We start from the raw sequence: 17,977 nt of genomic DNA, 5'->3' as shown, positions 1-17,977 counted from the left end.
GCTAGGGATATTGTGAGGATTTTTAAGCAATGAGAGCAAGTCTCTTTCATTAAGGTAGTTTGATAACTGGAGGCAGGGAGGTAGACTGCAAGGTTCCTGGAAACTTCTTCCGGGTTAGAGACTCTCTAATTTGGAAGCTTAAAATGAAGCTAGGCTGGGCACAGTGGCTCACATCTGTAATCCCAGCACTTTGGGAGGCCAAGGTGGGTGGATCACTTGAGGTCAGTAGTTCAAGACCAGTCTGGCCAACATGGTGAAACCCCATCTCTACTAAAAATACAAAGATTAGCCGGGGTGGTGGCGCATGCCTGTAATTCCATCTACTTGGGAGGCTGAGGCAGGAGAACCGCTTGAACCCCGGAGGCGGAGGTTGCAGTGAGCCAAGATGGTGCCACTGCACTCCAGCCTGGGCGACAGAGTGAGACTCTGTCTCAGTAAATAAATAAATAAATAAATAAATAAATAATCAAGGTAGTTGCCAAGAAGATCCCATGGGTCTCTGGGGTGCTTGTTTTTCTGGGCTCCACATTTGTGCTGGGGCTGCTGGAGCTGGGGTGTGGCCTCTTTGCCCTAGAGCTGCTGTTTCTTAGAATGGCTCAGGCCTGGAGTGGTGAGGGGGTGGGGAGATGATGGGACAGGGCATCTGTCCCAGTTAGATCTTCCCTTCTCCCCAGAACAGCCCCAGAGCAGTGGTGAACTGTTATCATACAAGTGTAGCTAGCATTGACTAAGCACCCTTCCAATGCCAGAAACGGAGCAGGTTCTTTACCTACACCATCACATTTAATGGAGAGGCGGGCACTGTTGTCATCACCCCTATTTATGGACGAGGAAACTGAGCCTTGAGAGATTTCATAACTTCCCCAAGACTAAGAGCTGGAGTTCGAATCCAGGTCATTCTGACTTAAAGCTAATCACTCTTCACTGCTGTGTCCTGTCACCTCCCGAATGAGAAAAATCTCTGTGAATGCAGCTTACGGAGCTCATAGAGTCCTAGAAAGTTACTGAGGGGAGGAGGGAGGGAAGTGTTTTGAGTCAGGGACAGGAACAGAGCTGGGATCTTTGTCACGAGTGGTACCAGGAGCTGGCAGGCTGTACTGGAGTGGGAGGTGGGGAATGAGTGGGTGGGTCTGGGTGAGACCTAGGCAGGACTTGCAGCCTGGGATAGATCACAGAGCCCTGGGCTAAATGATTTTCCTTTCTTTGACTTTTTTTTTTTTTTTTGAGACGGAGTCTCACTCTGTCATCCAGGCTGGAGTGCATTGGGATTATCTCTGTTCACTGCAACCTCCGCCTCCCAGGTTCAAGTGATTCTTCTGCCTCAGCCTCCCGAGTAGCTGGGATTACAGATGTGTGCCACCACCCCCGGCTAACTTTTGTATTTTTAGTAGAGACGGGGTTTCACCATGTTGCCCGGCTGGTCTTGAACTCCTGATCTCAGGTGATTCGCCCACCTCGGCCTCTCAAAGTGCTGGGATTGCAGATGTAAGCCACCGGGCCTATCCCCACCCCCACCCCCACCTTTTTTTTTTTTTTTTTAATATTCCAATACACTTTTGCAAAAAGTTCAGTTTCTGCTAGGCAGAGTGGTTCCACCTATTTTTCAGAAGGGAAAACTGAGGCCATAAGAGAAAGGATTTTTTTTTCTTTAAATAGAAACAGGGTCTCACTATGTTGCCCATGGCGAATTTGAACTCCTGGGCTCTAGCAGTCCTCCCGCCTCAGCCTCCCAAATAGCTGGGACTACAGGGCATACCATCATGCTTGGCTGAAAATCCCAGTATAAATGTGGTATGGATATCCATGCCACATCCTCTCTCCCTGCTCTGGCTGGGTGTTCAGCCTGCTGTGGGTGGGGGCTAGGGTGGTGATGGGAGCCCCACTTGGGGGCAAGGTAACCTCAGCACCAGACCAAGGCTCAGGAGACCCTGTGGACTTTAGACAAGTTACTGCTCTTGCTTGAGGTTCTGGAGCCTAACTCAGGAAATGAAGGCTTTGCTGGGCTGGGAGTGGTTGCACTGAGGAGAACTTGACTTGTGGAGTCAGACAGAAGCGGTCTGTTCTCCCCACCCCTTCCTTCAGCTGCCTAGCTTAGAATTCTTCAGGCACCTTTGCAATGTGGCCTTTGGCTCATTGCTTAACCTCTCTGAGCTTTGTTTGCCTCACCTGAAACGGGAATAGTAATTTCCACCTTAGCACTGTTAGGAGGATTGAATGAGATGTGTGTGGAGCACTTAGCACAGACCCAGGTATAGACCAGACCTATAATCCGTGGTTTACTGTTCCTTCCTGTCCCCCAGCTACACTGGCTGGCCTCTGAGTTTAGCTCTAACATTGAACATTGAGACCAGGGGCGAGGCTTCCCCCAGAGGCCAGTGTTCAGTAGAGGCACAGATCCCTTTGCCCCAGGATGGCTCTGCTAGACCTGGGCCTCTAGGCCATCTCCAGTGCCTTGTCCAGTCCCTCCATCCAGGACATTCATTTCCAGCATTTACTGATTGCCTGCCATATGCAGGTGCTGAGCCATGTGTATGATGAGGTGGTGAGTACAGCACTCCTGAACCATGTGTGTGAACCACGTGCTGAGCCGTGTGTGTGATGTGGAGGTGAATATGGCGCTGCTGAACCGTGTGTGAACATGTGCTGAGCCGTGTGTGTGACGTGGAGGTGAATACGGTGCTGCCTGTTTGCCCACACACTGCCAAGGAGATCAGGGTCTAGGGAAGCCGAAGACACGGGGGCAGGGAAGGCTGCCAGGAGAAACTGATGTCCAGGCTGTGACCTGAAGGCCACATTGGCAGTAATGTGGAGAAGCAGAGGACAGGGAGGCGCTCAGGCAAAGGAAGGAGCACTTGCAGAGGCCTGGAGGCAGGAAAGAGGGCTCATCTGGAGACCTCCTGGAAGTATCTAACGGCGGGTGAGGCTGGAAAGGCAAGCAGATCAAAGGCCCTGTGGCCCTCCAGGGAGCTTCCGTCTTCTCTTGCGGCCAGCCGGGAGCCATTCAAGGGCCTTAACCTGGAGAGCGACACGATCAGGTTCGTGTTTTAGGAATCTTCCTTTGGCTGCTGAGGGAGATCAGATTTGAGTCGGGGAATGGCCTGGCCCCCATCTGCTACCTCCAGTCACTGGGGTGCCGAGAACCTGCAGATGGGGCAGAGTTTGGGAGCGTGGGTATTGGCCTGCTAGGGCACAGAGAGGCAGGGCCATCCCGGGGAGCATGCTTCAAATGTCACAATCCCTGGGCCCAGGTTTTGCCTGGATGATGTGTGTGTCCTGGGACATGGCTTGAACCCCCTCTGGACCTCAATGTCCAGCTCTTACCAAAAATTTTACCTGGAAGTCCTGTCTCTGAAATCCCTTTCCATCAGGTCTGATGTTCCATGGGTAAACCTGGGGGTCCGATGGCGCTTGAAGTTGCAGTTTTGGGGTCCAGAGGCAGAGGCTCTGGGCTGGGAAATCCTCCCCAGCTTCTCCCTCCTTCCCCTCCCCCAGTCTGTCCTTCCCTCCATCTGTCTGAAAGACAGTCAGTCTCTGAAACCCCGGGGACCCTTCCACACAGGCCGCCTGCTGTTTTTCCGTTAAAATTACAGCCTTGGAAGTTTTTTTTTTTTATTTGCGTCTCAGCTCATTTCTGACATTCCTTTCCGACCACAATGGAGTTGCCTGGGCTGCCTGTGCTCAGGGCCCCCTGGCTCACGCAGCTGTGGGCTGACCTCATCTCTACCAGTGCCTGCCAAGGGGCCGGGAGGGGGCTGGGCCTGGCCTTCCTTCAGGACCACAGGCCTAGCAGCAAGGAAACTCAGCTGAGAACAGGGGCCTCCTCCACCTTGTGCCCTTCTCCACTTGGAGTCTTCACGGCTAGAGGGGTCCAGGTGCACCTCTGAGGTTCTCCCTCCACTGCTTTCCTGGGTGGCTCCGAGGTGTGGTTAAATTGGGGGTGGGCACCCATGTCCCAGATGAAGACCCTGAGACCTCAAGAACTGGTAATACCCCTGGCGAGGGTCCCTCCCTGCTGTAGCCTGGGGTGGTCTGCGAGTCCCTGAGAGATGAGGCTTCCTCTCTCCCCATCTCTGGCCTTTGGAGAAAAATGAAGCCTCCAACAGTGACAGAAGGTGGCAGTGATGTAGAAAAAAATTTGGCCTAGGAATGGGAGTCCCGGGTTGTGATGCAAGCTGCTCTCCAGACCATTCCCTCTCCCCCTGTGTCTGTGCCGGGAGAGGGTGGACGAGGCGTGCTGGGGTTCCCTTGGCTCCAGTCTGCAAGAGCTGAGCTCCCACCAGGCACTTAGCAGCTGGTTATCCCTTCTGCTGCCGCCCCCGCCCCTTCCCCTCGCCCCCGCCGCCGGCCACCCGCCCGAAATAGAAAAGGAAAGGAAGTTATTTCCATAGTCAGCTGCAGCCCGGAAAAGCTCCCCTCCAGTGAGGGGGCGGGCGGGATTCCTAGAGCTGAAGACCAAATCAAAGCCAGGCCCGAGAGCTAGAGCAGCCCCCACCGCCCGGCCGTCGGCTGCCTTCTCAGTGTGCCGTTTCCCTGATTCAGCGGAACACGTGTCCTGCGGTTGCCACGCTGCAGGCTGCCATGGAGTTGTGAGGAGCTCCTGGCCGGGCTCCGAGCTGCCCTCAGGCCCAGGGCGGTAGGGCGGGAGCCTGGAGGTCAGGGAGGGTGTGTGCCACCCCCTCTTCCTCTACTGCCTTGCCCAGCTGTTGGCTCTGCCATGGCACAGAGCTCCTGCCACACACACAACGGGCCTGGAAAGAGCGGCCCCAGAGCACCCTGAGAGCGAGATCCCTTCCACACTCACATCTCCACGCACGTTTTCAGAACACTGCTCAGGACACGGCCTCCTGAGGGGCTCCCCAGCACCTGGGCAGGGAGGCAGCAGTTTCTAGATAAGGAAACCGAGCCCTAGAGGGAACAGGGGCCCACCTAAGACTACCCTGCCGGCTGGTGGTTGAGCCAGAACTGGAGCTCAGATCTGCTTTACCCTCTGTAGGGATCCTGGCGTCCCCATGTGCCCCTTCCTCAGCAAACCAACATGCAGCAGGCTGTGCTGTTGGTGGCTTATGTGTCTGTTCCTTTGGACCATACCTGTCACTCAGCACCATGAGCCTGGCACTGTGTAGGTGCTAGGATAGAAGCATGAAAGGATACGATCCCTGCTGTCTTTAGGGGACATTTGTAAACATCTATGGCTAAATCCACAGAGTTCCACATGTGCACCGTGGACAGACAGCTCTGTAGGTCCAGAGACCTGGAAGGGCACTGAGTGACTGGAGAGCATGATGGCTGGGGAGTTCGCTGAGGCTGGTGGAGACATCTCCAGTGATGAGACAGAGTGATGGGCCTTTGTTCTGGAGGCAGTGGAGGCCATGGGAATCTCTGAGCAGGATCCGACCTGCCTGAGGACCTGGTGTGATGGGGCCAGGAGACCTGGGGTTGGGCTTAATGACTTCCTCTTCCCTGTCACCTGCCATCCCCTAGTATCGACGCGCTGGGCTCTGGAGCCCCTACAAGCCAGAGACGCTATCGGAACTGGAACCCACCACTGCTGGGCAACCTCCCGGATGACTTTCTCCGCATCCTGCCCCAGCAGCTGGACAGCATACAGGTAACGGGGGCCGCCCCCGCCTTCCACTCCCACCTGCTTGTCCAGCATCTCTCTTTGCCCACACAATTTGTGCCAGCCAGTTTTACTTCGTGATGTTTAAACCCAGGCTGAGCTATTTCTGTTGCCCCGGGTTCGTAGGGCAGGAATGCTGAACTGAAAGCCTCACTTCCTGCCTGGGCCTGGAGGTTTCCTGTTCTATCCAGGGAAGGTGACAGCCTAAGGAGGCTGTCTGCTGCAGCAGTCACCTCAGGCTGGAGAGAGGCGGGCATGGGGTGGCCAATGGTGGAGGGCCAGAGCACCCCCCTTCCTCCCTTGGGAAAGGGCCAGAGGCTGCTTCTTGCTAGATGTTGGCATGCCCCAAGGTGCCCCACAGCGGGGCAGGTCCACCCTGAGGCTGCTGGTGCAGGGAGAGGGTTGAGTTTGGGAATTGACGTATAGGCTGTTCCACAGTTTGCAGATTTCTTTTCAGGACTGTTCAGGTTGTAGATGAAGGTATGAGGTGGTCCGTGGCGTGGGGGAAAAATAGTTTTTAGGCTACTGCTGTGTCCCCTGCAGCAATGGCTCTGACCTGTCCGTTGGATTTTGGCTCACAACCAGGTTCCATTAGGAGGTGTGAGCCTCAGGTGAGGGCTGGAGGATGTTGGACAGGGCGTGTGTGCAACCAGAGGGATGTGGATGTTTGTGCAACATGTACCCTTGTGTGTACACATTCAACATGCTCGCTTCCCTCCTCAGGGTAACGCTGGGGGCCCCAAGCCTGGGAGTGGAGAGGGAGGTCCATCTGCCATGGCTGAGCCAGGGCCCCGAGACCAGGAGAGCCGCTGGAAGCAGTACCTGGAGGACGAGAGGATCGCGCTTTTCCTGCAGAACGAGGAGTTCATGAAGGAGCTGCAACGGAACCGCGATTTCCTCCTCGCTCTGGAGAGAGGTGGGCAGCGCCTGCAGCCACTTCTCCCTGGCTGAAGAAGGGAGGTGATGCTGGCTTTAGCCTTGGGGCTCAGGAAAACACTGAGCTGAGGGCTGAGGGGGCCAGGTGCTTTCTGTCCTACTGAGGCATGACTCCCACCAAGTTATCCCATGGGAGCCTCAGAATTCTGCCTATGGGGACCTGGGTCACTAGCCCACCCCTTTCTCCCTCGGGACTCAGAGGAAGAAGGATGTGCACTCTTAGGCCTTCTTCCCTTTGCACACCTGCTCTGTGCCAGGCACTGGCCTTGGCACAAGGCAGCAGGGAGAAGAGCACTGCCCCTCCTCACAGAGCCCCAGCCCCAGTGCAGGCGTGATGTGTCTGGAGCTCCGGAAACAGAACGACTGGGCTCATGAAGGCCAGGGCGGGGGAGGCTCTTGAGTGGAAGACTTTAGAGCAGGGGCTCTGGAACTTTGCAGGTATCTGGGTTGTCTCTGGGTTGGAGACCCTGCTCCCCAGCCTGGCTGCCTTTCCCCTGCAGGGTGGCAGTGCGTTTGGGGTAGAGGAGACGAGAGGGCTGTGGAGCTCTGTCCCTGTGATGGCCACAGCGTGAGAGCTTGTGTGTGTAACTGATGGTGTGTTGGTGGGGGAGGAGCAAGTTGTGGAGGGAGAAGGCTGGGCTGAGGCCCAAGGTTAGCCCCAGCTCTGCAGCAAAGGTGCTGGAAGCCTCAAGGCTTTTCCATTTATTTTTTATTTTTTGAGACATAGTCTCGCTCTTGTCACCCAGGCTGAAGTGCAGTGGCTCAATCTCGGCTCACTGCAACCTCTGCCTCCCAGGTTCAAGTGTTTCTCCTGCCTCAGTCTTTCAAGTAGCTGGGATTATAGGCGCACGCCACCGCACCTGGCTGATTTTTGTATTTTTAGTAGAGACGGGGTTTCACCATGTTGGCCAGGCTGGTCTCGAACTCCTGACCTCAGGTGATCTGCCTGCCTTAGCCTTCCAGTGTGCTGGAATTACAGGCATGAGCCACCATCCCTGGCCATGCCTTTCTTTTTAAATGAGGGGGTTTGGACTCTACAGTCTCTCTGAGTCCTTTTAATTCTGACATTTAAGATGGCTGTCAGGCAGTAGTTTCTTTTACTGCTGGTTCTTTGAGAGCTGGTAGATGTGTGCACTCATATTTTGGGTGCCCGTGTGTACTCATGTGTGATTCTGGGGACTTAGCCTCTAGCAAACTACTGTGTCCCAGCCCAGCCTGCCCCTGGGAGCCCAGGAGCTAACCTCCCTGACCTGTGAATGTGGTCCTTTTCCAGATCGATTGAAATACGAATCCCAGAAATCTAAATCCAGCAGCGTGGCTGTCGGAAACGACTTTGGCTTTCCCTCTCCTGTCCCAGGTAACTTTGCCTTCTGGGGAAGAAAACCTAGAGGCATGGCGGGGAGCTCACACCCAACTTTGCTTTGCATATTTGGAGTTTGAGAGGAGGGTGAGAAAACAGATTGTGGGAGGGGGGCTGGGCCTCCTCAGCAGGCTGGCGGGGCTGCTTCTGCCCCCACCTCCATATCCACTCCATTTAGCAGCTCTGGGGTCTTTCCAATCCAGCCACTGCTGGGCTTCAGAGCCCACAGTTGTGATCAAGTAACATAGGCTGGCTGAACCCTCAACCTATGCCTCGAGTGTAGGCTAGTCAACGACACATGGCCAGGTGCGGTGGCTCACACCTGTAATCCCAACACTTTGAGAGGCCGAGGAGAGTGGATTGCTTCAGCCCAAGAGTTCAAGACCAGCCTGGGCAACAAAATGAGACCCCCCTATCTCTACCAAAAAAGTACTAAAAATTAGCTGGGCATATTGGCATGTGCTTCTAGTCCCAGCTACTCAGGAGGCTGAGGTGGGAGGATCACTTGAGCCCAGGAGGTTGAGGCTGCAGTGAGCTGTGATTATGCCACTGCACTCCAGCTTGAGTGACAGAGTGAGACCCTGTCTCCAAAAAAAAAAAAAAAAAAAGAAGAAAAGGACCCCAAAATGCCCCGTGGTGGGGCTCAGAGACTAATAAGTCTTGGTCTGTGTCCTGGGGAAGCTTATGGTCTTGTAAGGAGAAATGCCCAGAAAACAGGTAGAACAAACTAGCAAAGCTGAGGACTTATTGATTTTAGCAAATGCATGGGAAAAAAGGAGGGCAGGATTAATCTGGGGAGTTTACTCATTCATTCATGACATAGCTGGAGAATATCTGCCATCTGTTGGGCCTTGCCCTAGGTGTTGGAGGAAGAGGAATTTCTAGCTTTGTGTACAAGGTGGTGGGAAGTAAGAATTGCCTGTAAAGAGGGCCAGGCCTTTCTGCTCAGAAGCTCTAATGGCTGAAGGAGGGTTGGATGGGGGTGAGGGGGCAGCAGTGCTCCTGGGATGCGCAGACTACTGGGTTGAGCCACAGCTGGGAACGATGACCTGGTGCCTGTGTGCGAACAGTGGCCCCTCATCAGTCAGTGCCCCCTGCCCCACATGTACACAAGCTGCCCACCTCGGAGAAGGGCTCTTGCCTGGAATAGACCTTGCATCATGCAGTGGAGTTGGGGGTGGAGGAGCAGAGGGATGGGGAGCTGAGCTGATCCCAGCTTGAAGGGAGAAAATCCTGTGGAACTGACTCATAAGCAGCAGGCTGGGAGCTTAGGGCTCAGCAGATGTGCAGCTGGGAGTTTTAAGCAGGAGCCTCTTGTCCTTGATCCTGAATTAACTAGAGATACCGGGGCTGCTGAGATGGATCAGAATGACTCAAAGGGGACTTAGCAGGCAAGGTGACTGGGGATTAACCAAGTTGCAGGACAGAGAGCAGGGGCTTCAGAAAGGCAGCAAAAAACCCAAGTGGATGCTGAGCGAGCCTGGGAGACTCTGGGTGGCCGGTGGGGTTCTGACTCCAGGACTAGTCCCATTCTATTCCTACTCATTGTCTAATAGCCAGAAACCCTGTGGCTGGGAGGGAGCAATGGATGGGCTTACCTGGCAGGAAGGACAAGGGACTTGCTACAGGTGAATGCCGGCTCTGAGCCAGCACCTCATTTGACTGTCACATGAATGTCGGGGTGCAGGAGGCCCCTGGTGTGCTGGTGAATGTTTCACAGCCAACTCTGGGTGCAGCGGGAGCCTGATATGTAGTGCTTGGTGACCTCCATGGTGGAAATACTCCCAAGCTACCAAGGTGATGTCATGAAACATGGAGTTGGTCAGAGGCGTGGACAGTTGGGAGCACACACGAGCTGGCTGTCCGCACACACAGTAGACCACTGAACCCTCCCCATTTTTACAGAGGAGGAAACAAAGTCCACAAGCGGAAAGAGGAGCTCCTGGAACTCCACATCCTCCTTGCTTTAAACTCCCTTCTGGCCAGGGAAGAAGCCTGCTCTTTCTTTGCATTTGTCCTCAGATGGGTGGGTAGGGCTGGGACAGCGGCCATGGCTGGCCACGGTGGCCGGCCTTCAGCAGGTGTCTCCTTCCAGGAACTGGCGACGCCAACCCCGCTGTGTCTGAAGATGCCTTATTCAGGGACAAGCTGAAACACATGGGAAAGTGTGAGTCCCACTCAGGCCCCGCTTCCCTCCCCAGCTTTTCTGAGACAGGCCCTGTGGCCTCCCAGGAGTGAGGGAGCCCCTCAGCGTGTGTAATGCAGCTGACTCTTGGTGAACCAGTGACATTTTCATTGCAGGCTGGCTCCCTCAGCCTTCCTGCCTCATTTCCCTCTACAGCTGAGTCTAGATACAAATTAAGTTTTAAATCCTCTTGAGCCAGATGTCTGCAGAAAAATAACGTGCCACACATGCCCTCACCGCAATCCTCATGTTCACGTTCTCTGTGGCTTGAGGAGGCTTGGCCGGAGCTGACTGCACAGAGAGGCCGTTGCTAAGCCTCTGTGGGGGTGGGGGACCTCTTTCCACAAAGTCCTACCAGCCTTGAATGCCCCCTTCCCTCCCCCTCACCTCCCCGCCACACAGACCCACAGTCATGTGTGAATGAGGCTGCGATCCTTTCAGGCTCCATTTCAGGGAAAATCTCGGATTAGACATGGAAATCCCAGAACCAACTTTGGAGGTGGCTAGGGGAGGGGCGGGAAGGCGGTGGCGGCGGGAAAGCGAGCCAAGATGCGTTGCAGTGTGTTGCAGCTGGGGAGGGAATACTTGGATCTTGAGCCGCCTGCGGTCCCTGGGCCTGGCTCAGGGTGTCCTGTGCTGCCCCTGCAGGCTGACCCAGGATGTAGCCTCTTGCTCCTGGGGTGGCGTCCTCAGGGGTCTGCGATTCCTGTCACCTCTCCCTCCTCAGCTCCCACGCTTGCCTGCCCCCTGCTCCCACTCCGGGGGGCCTTGGTCCTCCCCTGGCCTTTCCCACACCTGGGAGGAGGCCATCTGGTGTGCTGGCTGCTAAGAGAATGACTCACAGGTCTCTCTGCCCCCAGCCACCCGGAGGAAACTGTTTGAACTTGCCCGAGCCTTCTCAGAGAAGACCAAAATGAGGAAGTCAAAGAGGAAACACTTGTTGAAGCATCAGTCGTATCCTTTCCAGCCTGGCACTGGTGGGGGTGGTGGAAGCCAAGGGCCACGGAGCAAGACCCCTGTTGGACTCCCTGCAGCTGTGCCCTCCCCTGGGAGTGGAACTGGGCTCTGTGGCCTTCCCTTCCTCCTCCCCTCTCCTCCATGAGCTTGGCCACCAGTCCACTGCCCGTCTCTCGTTGCCAACCAGGGACCAGGCCTAGGGAGCAGGGCAGCAGCTCCTATCTCCCTTCTGTAGGCCCAGAAGTTGTCCTATTAACTTTTTTTTTGGTCTGAGGTTATGTACTTCTTGGGAGAAAAAGTGGTTCTTCCATCAATATCAAACCTTCCCTTCATTTCTCTAGTTGAACTGGTGCACGAGTCCTCCTCACTCCAAGCATGTTGGCGCTCCCTTCCTCGAGTAGAAATACGGCTTTCCACCTTTTTATCAGAACTCCTATTCATGCTTCTCAAACAGGGCCTAGGATAGCAGAGGCTCAGCAGCCAGAGGGAAACAGGGAGGAAGCTGTTTCTCCATCCCCAGAGATGTAAGCTGGGCGAGAGTGTCAGGGCCTGGCCATACCACTGACCTCAGGAAAATGAGCCTGGGGGACAGTACTAAGGGTGTGGGGGGTCAGGTGGGTGTGTCAGGTACCTCCAGAGCTTTGAGGGATGGGGCAGAGAGTCAGTGGGACTGGGAGGACTAGGGCAGTGTCCCCTCATCCCTGGGACGGTTTTCCTGAATGGCCTGGCAGGCTGGGGGCTGCCGCGTCAACAGCCAACCTCCTGGATGATGTGGAGGGCCACGCGTGTGGTGAGGCTGGAGGGGAGTCGTAAGCTCCAACTTCTCTATGATCGGTGATCTCCCAGCGGAGTTCCTGGGTGTTTCATGGGAGCACCCGCCCTGTCCCCTGGAGGAACACACTGAGGGTTGGTGGGCAGGTGACCCAAAGAAATGGATCCCCCTGACTTGGTCGACATTGCCTCCCCCTTCCTGCAACCCCTGAAAGGGGGCCCTAGCCCTACTTCCACCTAGATGTGTACCTGTAGCATGAAGTGCCAGGTACTGTTTCTGGGGAATATTCTTTTGGGTGTGAGGTGGCAGACAGGCCTGCCCCCATGGGGGACCCTCGGCCTGAGAACCAAGCACTGGGCAGCTTCAGTCTGTGGGCCCAGAGGCTTCTCAACTTTCACCCAGTCCCTTCCAAAGGCCACGTGGGTCAGAAGACTCTGCCTCAGACCCTCCTGGGCCCGCAGCTGAACCCTGATCCTCATGCCACATTCGAGGGTCAGGAGGCATCCAGAAACAAGGACTGGAAGGGCCTCAGAGGTCATCTAGATAGTCCAGCTTTTCCATCCCATTTTATAGATGAGGAAATTGAGGCCCAAAGACGAGGGGAGAACTTGTCCAAGGTCTCAGAGCTCAGTGGTGGACCCTGGCCAGCACCTGAGTGTCCTGCTGCCTCTCTCCCTGGACCCATGCATCGTCTACCTGGGGGGATCTGCATGGGCCCCAAATGAAGGGGGCAGAGAGAGTCGGGTCAGCTCTCTTGCCCAGTCTGGGGGCCGTGCCTGAGCGAGGCCCTGCAGGGTAGAGGATGAGGCAGCTTCCCTCTCCTTTTCAGATGAAGACTTCCGGGGCAGGCGTCAGGAGGCACCCAAGGTGGAGGAAGGCCTGCGAGAAGGACAGTAAGAGGTAAGGCCTGGAGCCATAGCAACCCAGGGACTGCCCAAGGCCAGGGCCCCCCACACTATGCACCCCACGTGTCCTCCCAGGTGTCCAGAGGCGCTGGGCTCAGGCAACTGGGTAGCACAGGCCCCACATGTCTTCCCTCATAGTTGCGGCAGGGACACGGGCGTGGGAACTAGTTCATTGCATGTCTTTTTTGGTTATTTATTCATTTGACAAAAGATGAGCACACCTGCCTATGACAGATGCTGAGAACAGGAAAACAAAATCAGCTTTGACCTTGAAGAGTTTACAGTCCAGTTGAGAAGACAGTCCAGGACACACATAGCACACTGAGAGGACGATTTAAGAAAAACTGGCTGGGCATGGTATCCCATGCCTGTAATCCCAGCACTTTGGGAGGCCAAGGTGGGTGGATCAGCTGAGGTCAGGAGTTCGAGACCAGCCTGGCCAACATGGTGAAACCCTGTCTCTGCTAAAAATATAAAAATTAGCCTGGCGTGGTGGCAAGCGCCTGTAATCCCAGCTACTTGGGAGGCTGAGGCAGGAGAATCACTTGAATCTGGGAGGCGGAGGTGGCAGTGAGCTGAGATCGCGCCATTGCACACCAGCCTGGGCAACAAGAGTGAAACTTCATCTCAAAAAAAAAAAAAAAAGAAAAGAAAAACTGAGGTGGTCTCAACCCGGCTGTGCACACACACAACTCTCTCCAGCCCCCTGCTTGGGTTGGGTGGGCTGGGATCTGCCACACCAGGATGAGGAAACCCTCCTGAGGCAGCGGTTTCTGGCTGAAGCCCCAGGGCTCCAAGCCATTTCTCCTCCTCGCTTCCTGTGCACCCTCTTGGGGAGAAAAAGAAAATACCAAGGACTCCTTCAGGAGTTGGCCAAGACAGCTGTCCCTTTTCCAGCCCCCGTTTACCATGGGAGAGGGGAAGCTGCCCGGCCTTCCCCAGCCACTTGTCTGGTCCCAGTGGGCAGCATCTACAAGGCTTTCTTGAGTTGATGGTGTGGCAGGTATGGCCCTGTGTCAGACCATGGAGAAATACTCACTTGCCTCAGGATAGTCACAATGGAGGGAAACCGGGAACAAGTAAATACAAGTGCCCTCTCCTCTCTGCCTGGGCAGCTGGCCCCCACACCCACTCCACCTGACTCCCTACCACATCTCCCACCAGGCACTGCAGCCCCTTCTATTCCCCTCAGGCTTTCCTCAAACACAGAGCCACAGCCCACTTCCCACTGTCCTGGAATGCCCAGATAGAGCCTGCCAGGGAATCGCGTCCACTGTCACCCCACGCTGCTACTATCTCCACACCCTTCTCCTTCCTACTGGTCCCCAGGGAGAACGGGTCCTGTCCAAACCACCCCTACATCAGAAACTTGCTCATCATTCATTCATTCATTCATTCATTCATTCATTTATTTTGAGACAGAGTCTCGCTCTGTTGCCCAGGCTGGAGTGCAGTGGCACAATCTTGGCTCATTGCAACCTTCACCTCTCAGGTTCAAGCGATTCTCCTGCCTCAGCCTCCCAAGTAGCTGGGATTATAGGCACCCACTATCTTGCCTGGCTAATTTGTTTTTGTATTTTTAGTAGAGATGGATTTTTGCCATGTGGCCAGGCTGGTTTCGAACATCTGACCCCAGGTGACCTGCCCGCCTGGACCTCCCAAAGTGCTAGGATTACAGGTGTGAGCCACTGTACCTGCACCTCATCATTTATTTCTGTCCTAGGACTTCCAGCTTGTCCCCTTCCAGCTCCTTCTGCAAGTTGACATCCTCCTCCTCCTCCCCTTAAACACCAAGGGTCCTTGAGTCTTCCCTGCCGTCCTCCTTCATCCACTGCAGGCTGACAGCCCCTCCCATCACTCGGATTGACTCGGAGGTCACCCAGCAGCTCAGGGCCTTAGCGTCTTCCGCATTCTTATGGTGCTCTTCCACACGCACTCCCCTGATCTCTCCTGAAGCTGCCCTCCCTTGGCTCCTGTGATCCCAGGAAGCCTGGTTCTCCTTCCTCTCTCCTGGCTCCTGTTGCTCCTCCCACTCCCTAAATACTGGCTCTCCTTGTTGCTCTGCCCTTGACCCTCTTCGAAGTCTTCTCACTGCCCACTCTGGCAGTGCCTCCGCCCTCTTTTATAGCACCAGCAACACTTCTGCGCATCTGGCTCCTACATCTGAATCTCCATCGCAGTTAGGCTTCCAGAGCTGCTTCGTGTCCCCAGCTGCACCCAAGATTTTCTTTTCAGCCTTGGATAGCAACTCAGTCTCTCCTCCTGACTGCCCCCTTTCATTCTCTTTTCTATTCCTTCCATTACCACCCTGATAGATGCTCATCACCTAGGTCACAGCCCTGTTCTCTTCACTGCCCCTACCTACTCTGATTATCCCACCACCAAAACACCACTTTAGTTCCATTCTTCCTGTGCTCTTTGAATGAATCTTTTTTTTCTTTTTCTTTTCTTTTTTTTTTTTTTTTTTGAGATGGAGTCTCGCTCTGTTGCCCAGGCTGGAGTGCAGTGGTGCAATCTCCGCTCACTGCAACCTCCCCTTCTCAAGTTCAAGCCATTCTCCTGCCTCAGCCTCCCGAGTAGCTGGGATTACAGGCACGTGCCACCCCGCCCGGCTAATTTTTGTATTTTTAGTAGAGACGGGGTTTCACCATGCTGGTTAGGCTGGTCTTAAACCCCTGACCTCGGCCCGCCTCAGCCTCCCAAAGTGCTGAGATTACAGGCGTGAGCCACTGCGCCTGGCCTGAATGAGTCTTCTGAGTAAAGTCTTAGGAACTCTTCAGCCTGGTGTCTGAGTCCTACCAAGTTCTGCCCCCAGTTTACTTTTCTCCACCTACAGGTCTCTGTGGCCTAGCTCCCCTGAGCTATGACGTATTAGAATGGGCCAGGTACCCTCCCACGTTGAAGCCCTCCCCTACAGCTGCTTCACCCCGGGATTCCATTCCTCCACTCCATCTCCTGCTGTCAGAGTCCCTGCAGCTGGGCAAGCTGGAATGGTTCTAGGAATTTGAATGGGGGGATGACCCAGGCAGAGTTCTACGGTTGACCTCGAGTCCCTGGAGAAAGGAGAGGGCTTACGTCTTTAGTAACTTCTCCCAAAACTGTCTCTCCAGGAACCAGTGACCAGGAAAGACCATTGGGCTCCTTTGAAAAAGATTCCTCCCATCCCTTTTTTCCCCTACCAGATGCCAGCAGCTCTTCCTTGCCAGAGATGATCTGACCCGGTGGGGGCAGCTGGAAAGCAACACTGGCCCCCAGCTGAAGGGCCCAGCTGCAGCCAGACAGATGGTGCTTGAGAACCGAGGCCCAGTGATCCTCCAGCCACAGTCCAGCCCAACCACTGCCACTTTCCATGGGACTTAGAACTTCGGAGTTGCTGCCTTGCAATTGGAGGAAGGACCTGGGGCCCCTATAGGCAGCAGCCAATTACAGCCCCTTTTGTAGCCAGGCGTTCCTATGGTCAAAGAGTGGAAATGCAGGAACCAACCTCCCTTAAAAAAAAAAAAAAATCCAGAAAGCAGATAAAAGTTGGAATATGGAAAAGGGCAAGATGACCCCACCAGAGGCTCTTTGGCCTGAAGGTGGAGTCTCTGCCTCCCTCCATTCTCTATCTCTCCTGTCACAGACTCTGCCTGACCCCCCTTCCTCAGCTCCCTTCTGGTCCCCCTTCCTCAGCTCCCTCCGGGCACTTGTGCCCCTCCCTTCCATGGCCTCCTGTATCTCAGCCTTCCCCCGGGGCTGCTGGCCCAGCACACGAGCCCTGCACCCAGCCTGGGTGGGAGGTCCCTGGCCAGTCCCCCAGGAACTCTGAGGAGCTATGGGCTACTGCAAAGCATCTGCCGACTGCCCTGCCCCGTCTGGCCTCATCAGGCTGCTGCTGTTAGGGATGGGCTCACTCCCAGCAGCTCCCCATCACCCAGCGGGGATGGGGAGGGTGGCCACCCCGGAGCTGGAGGACTCTGGGGAGGCAGGGTCTTTAATTTGGCAGCAGACAAAAGCCAGTTCTGGAGTCACACCACAGTAGGGGCTCACAGGGGCTCTGGCTCCCCAGCTGGACTGGAAGCCCTGCTGTCCGAGGGTGGGCAGCGGTGGGTCCTGGAGTGACCCCTTTGAGCAGGTACATGGCTAAAGAGCAAGGCGGAAAGGCCGCCAGCCTGGGTGGGAGCGCCTAGGGCAGAAGGGCTTGCTGGGTGCCCCTGAGAAGGGCGGGTGATCTGAGGAGGAGAACTCTGATTCTAGGAACGCTTACACGGCACTGACCACTGCCACGGGGAGGGAGGCTGCCCAGCCCGTGGCCCCGCCCTGGACATGGGAGGGCGCAGACCTTCCGGAGAGCCGGGAAGCCTGGGCAGGCACGAGGCTTCGGCGCGGCTTTGGGAGGTTGGGAGTGGCATCCGATCCTTGGCCGGGCCCTGGTGGCCTCCGTGGCCCCAAGATCACAAGGGCGTAGCGAAGGCGAGCCGGCGATCGCACCTCGTCCCGCCCACCCTGCCCGGACTCGCAACGCCGAGCTGGGGGAGGGCCGGGACGCGCAGCCGCCGCCGAGCGTGACCAAGTTTGGAAACGCGCGCGGGGCCAGGACGCTGGCTCGGGGGGCCCTGCCGAGGAGCGGCCGCCCCCTCCGCTGCTCCCCGCGCCAGGCCTGGGGCCCTGGAGGCGGGGGGGGGTCTCCGAGGAGTGCCTCGGTCCCCCAGCTCGAGTTCCCGACGGGTCTCTGAGCCTTCCCCGCGCCAGGACTCGGCGCACTGTGGGGGAAACCCCAGCCCCACGTCTGTTGAGTGTTGCTTTGTATTTTTTTTCCTCCTATGTGTGGGTTTTTTCTTGGAGCTGTTTCATAGGAATTCCTGTAATAAAGAGTTGGTGTTCTCTTGGTGCTCTGATGTGGCCAGCGGCGTGGGCTGGACCCTCCTGCTCCCTCCTCCCTCCCGGCCTGGGGCAGGGTTTGTCCCCAGGAGCCCCGCGTCGCATCCCTAGGGTACCCCTGCCTTGCCTGGCCCATTCACCCGCGGCGCTGTCCGACTGCACTCTCGAGGTGACACCTGCGGCACCGCTGCACCGCAGCCTTGCGGACCTGCCGGCTGTGTCTAGCGCTGTCGCCTTCCTGTTTGGCCCAGGACTGTAAACCGCTTGCTGTATCAGGCAAGGGAAACACCATGGGGAAAGCCAGTCTGTTGAGAAAGCTCCAGACGGCCACCTCCCTAAATAAACAGCTTCTGGATTAAAGGCAGACTGGAGGTTGCAGGGA

General features: G+C 55.9%; 1 protein-coding gene across 6 annotated transcripts in view; it reads left to right on the top strand.

Annotated features, from left to right (window-relative positions):
• The window catches only part of CUEDC1 (CUE domain containing 1), a 94,592-nt gene extending 76,987 nt beyond the window's left edge, over positions 1–17,605 (top strand). For 2 of the 6 annotated variants that reach the window (XM_034942540.4, XM_034942541.4), the window contains exons 4-11: positions 5,482–5,608; positions 6,344–6,536; positions 7,830–7,913; positions 10,012–10,083; positions 10,962–11,055; positions 11,790–11,848; positions 12,660–12,730; positions 15,918–17,605. In XM_034942540.4, the coding sequence (XP_034798431.2) occupies positions 5,482–5,608; positions 6,344–6,536; positions 7,830–7,913; positions 10,012–10,083; positions 10,962–11,055; positions 11,790–11,848; positions 12,660–12,727 (697 nt within the window). In that variant the 3' untranslated portion in view covers positions 12,728–12,730; positions 15,918–17,605. Of the gene's footprint in view, positions 1–5,481; positions 5,609–6,343; positions 6,537–7,829; positions 7,914–9,821; positions 9,938–10,011; positions 10,084–10,961; positions 11,056–11,789; positions 11,965–12,659; positions 12,731–15,917 lie in introns of those variants that run through there. The other 4 variants (XR_004667264.3, XR_004667265.3, XM_034942542.3 and 1 more) reach the window with 4 other exon arrangements.
• The last annotated feature ends 372 nt before the right edge of the window (positions 17,606–17,977 follow it).

Source organism: Pan paniscus, chromosome 19 (genome assembly GCF_029289425.2).
Source record: "Pan paniscus chromosome 19, NHGRI_mPanPan1-v2.0_pri, whole genome shotgun sequence".
Classification (NCBI taxonomy): domain Eukaryota; kingdom Metazoa; phylum Chordata; class Mammalia; order Primates; family Hominidae; genus Pan; species Pan paniscus.
The sequence above is the reverse complement of the archived record's forward strand: the minus strand, read 5'-3'. Positions and strand labels throughout refer to the sequence as shown.